This window comes from Antrostomus carolinensis, unplaced genomic scaffold, assembly GCF_000700745.2.
Source record: "Antrostomus carolinensis isolate BGI_N321 unplaced genomic scaffold, ASM70074v2 scaffold44499, whole genome shotgun sequence".
In the NCBI taxonomy this organism is placed as follows: domain Eukaryota; kingdom Metazoa; phylum Chordata; class Aves; order Caprimulgiformes; family Caprimulgidae; genus Antrostomus; species Antrostomus carolinensis.
The window spans coordinates 1-848 of NW_010341397.1; the positions used below are offsets into that span (position 1 = coordinate 1).

At 65.1% G+C, this 848-nt stretch overlaps 1 protein-coding gene across 1 annotated transcript; it reads right to left on the reverse strand.

Moving 5' to 3' along the window:
* Nucleotides 1-9: 9 nt before the first annotated feature.
* Nucleotides 10-679, reverse strand: LOC104531553 (glutathione reductase-like; the record flags this gene model as incomplete). The annotated part of the gene is given in 4 exon segments (XM_029087095.1): nt 10-54; nt 252-274; nt 276-375; nt 455-679. Coding segments are annotated over 4 exon segments (393 nt in total), but the record flags the coding sequence as incomplete, so codon positions are not given.
* Between the last annotated feature and the right edge of the window lie 169 nt (nt 680-848).

Genomic DNA, 848 nt, shown 5'->3' on the forward strand with positions numbered 1-848 from the left:
AGGACGTGCTGTAGATCTTCACGTTTTCCCTCCCGTGCGCGGCCACGGCTTCATCTGCAGCAGAAGACACAGCACGTGGGTCCAGGGGCCGCACCGTGTACACGAGGCATTCAAAAAGAGGGAGTCCAAGCACGTCTGGCCACGCTGGGACCACATGCCAGAGATCAGACTGTTTCCTCCAGCGTCAAACCAGCAGCTCTGAGCCACAACGTCCCCAGCCTCTTCCCCCCACGCCCCCCGTCCGTCCCCACCTTCGGTCAGGCCCACGGTGCCGATGGGAAAACACGACGGTGGGGATGTTGGTGTAGTCCAGCCAGGACTCCTCCTTGCCCTCAAAGAGCCGGTGGGCCAGCTTCCTGCCAGCTGCAATGGCCACTGCGGGGAAGGAGGGGGAATCTGGGCTGCAGCACAGCGCAGCACCCCGGGGCTGGGGAGGGGGAGGCGGCCACGGTACCTGGGGTGAGGAGGGCTCTCCCGCAGACGTCCCCCACCGCGTAGACCCCGTTCCTGGTGGTGTTCTGGTACTTGTCCACCACCACGTGGCCGTTGGCATCCACCCGCACGCCCTGCGGTGGGAAACGGCAGCCACCTGGGCATGTGTCCCCATGGGACACGCGATGACCGAGGAGGTCACCGTCACGTCCAGCAGCCCGTGAGGGGACTTGGTGACTGCCTTGACCTGCAGGGAACAACAGAGGCCACGAGGGGAGAAGGTGTCAATAGCTTTTGCCTGGCAACAGGCGATGGCGGCCGCACCACAGGAGCAGAGATGCCGCCAGACCCAGGGCCTGGGGAGCAGCATCCGAAACGCCGCCTTTCCCCTGGCCCTGATCTCCAGGAGGTGGGAC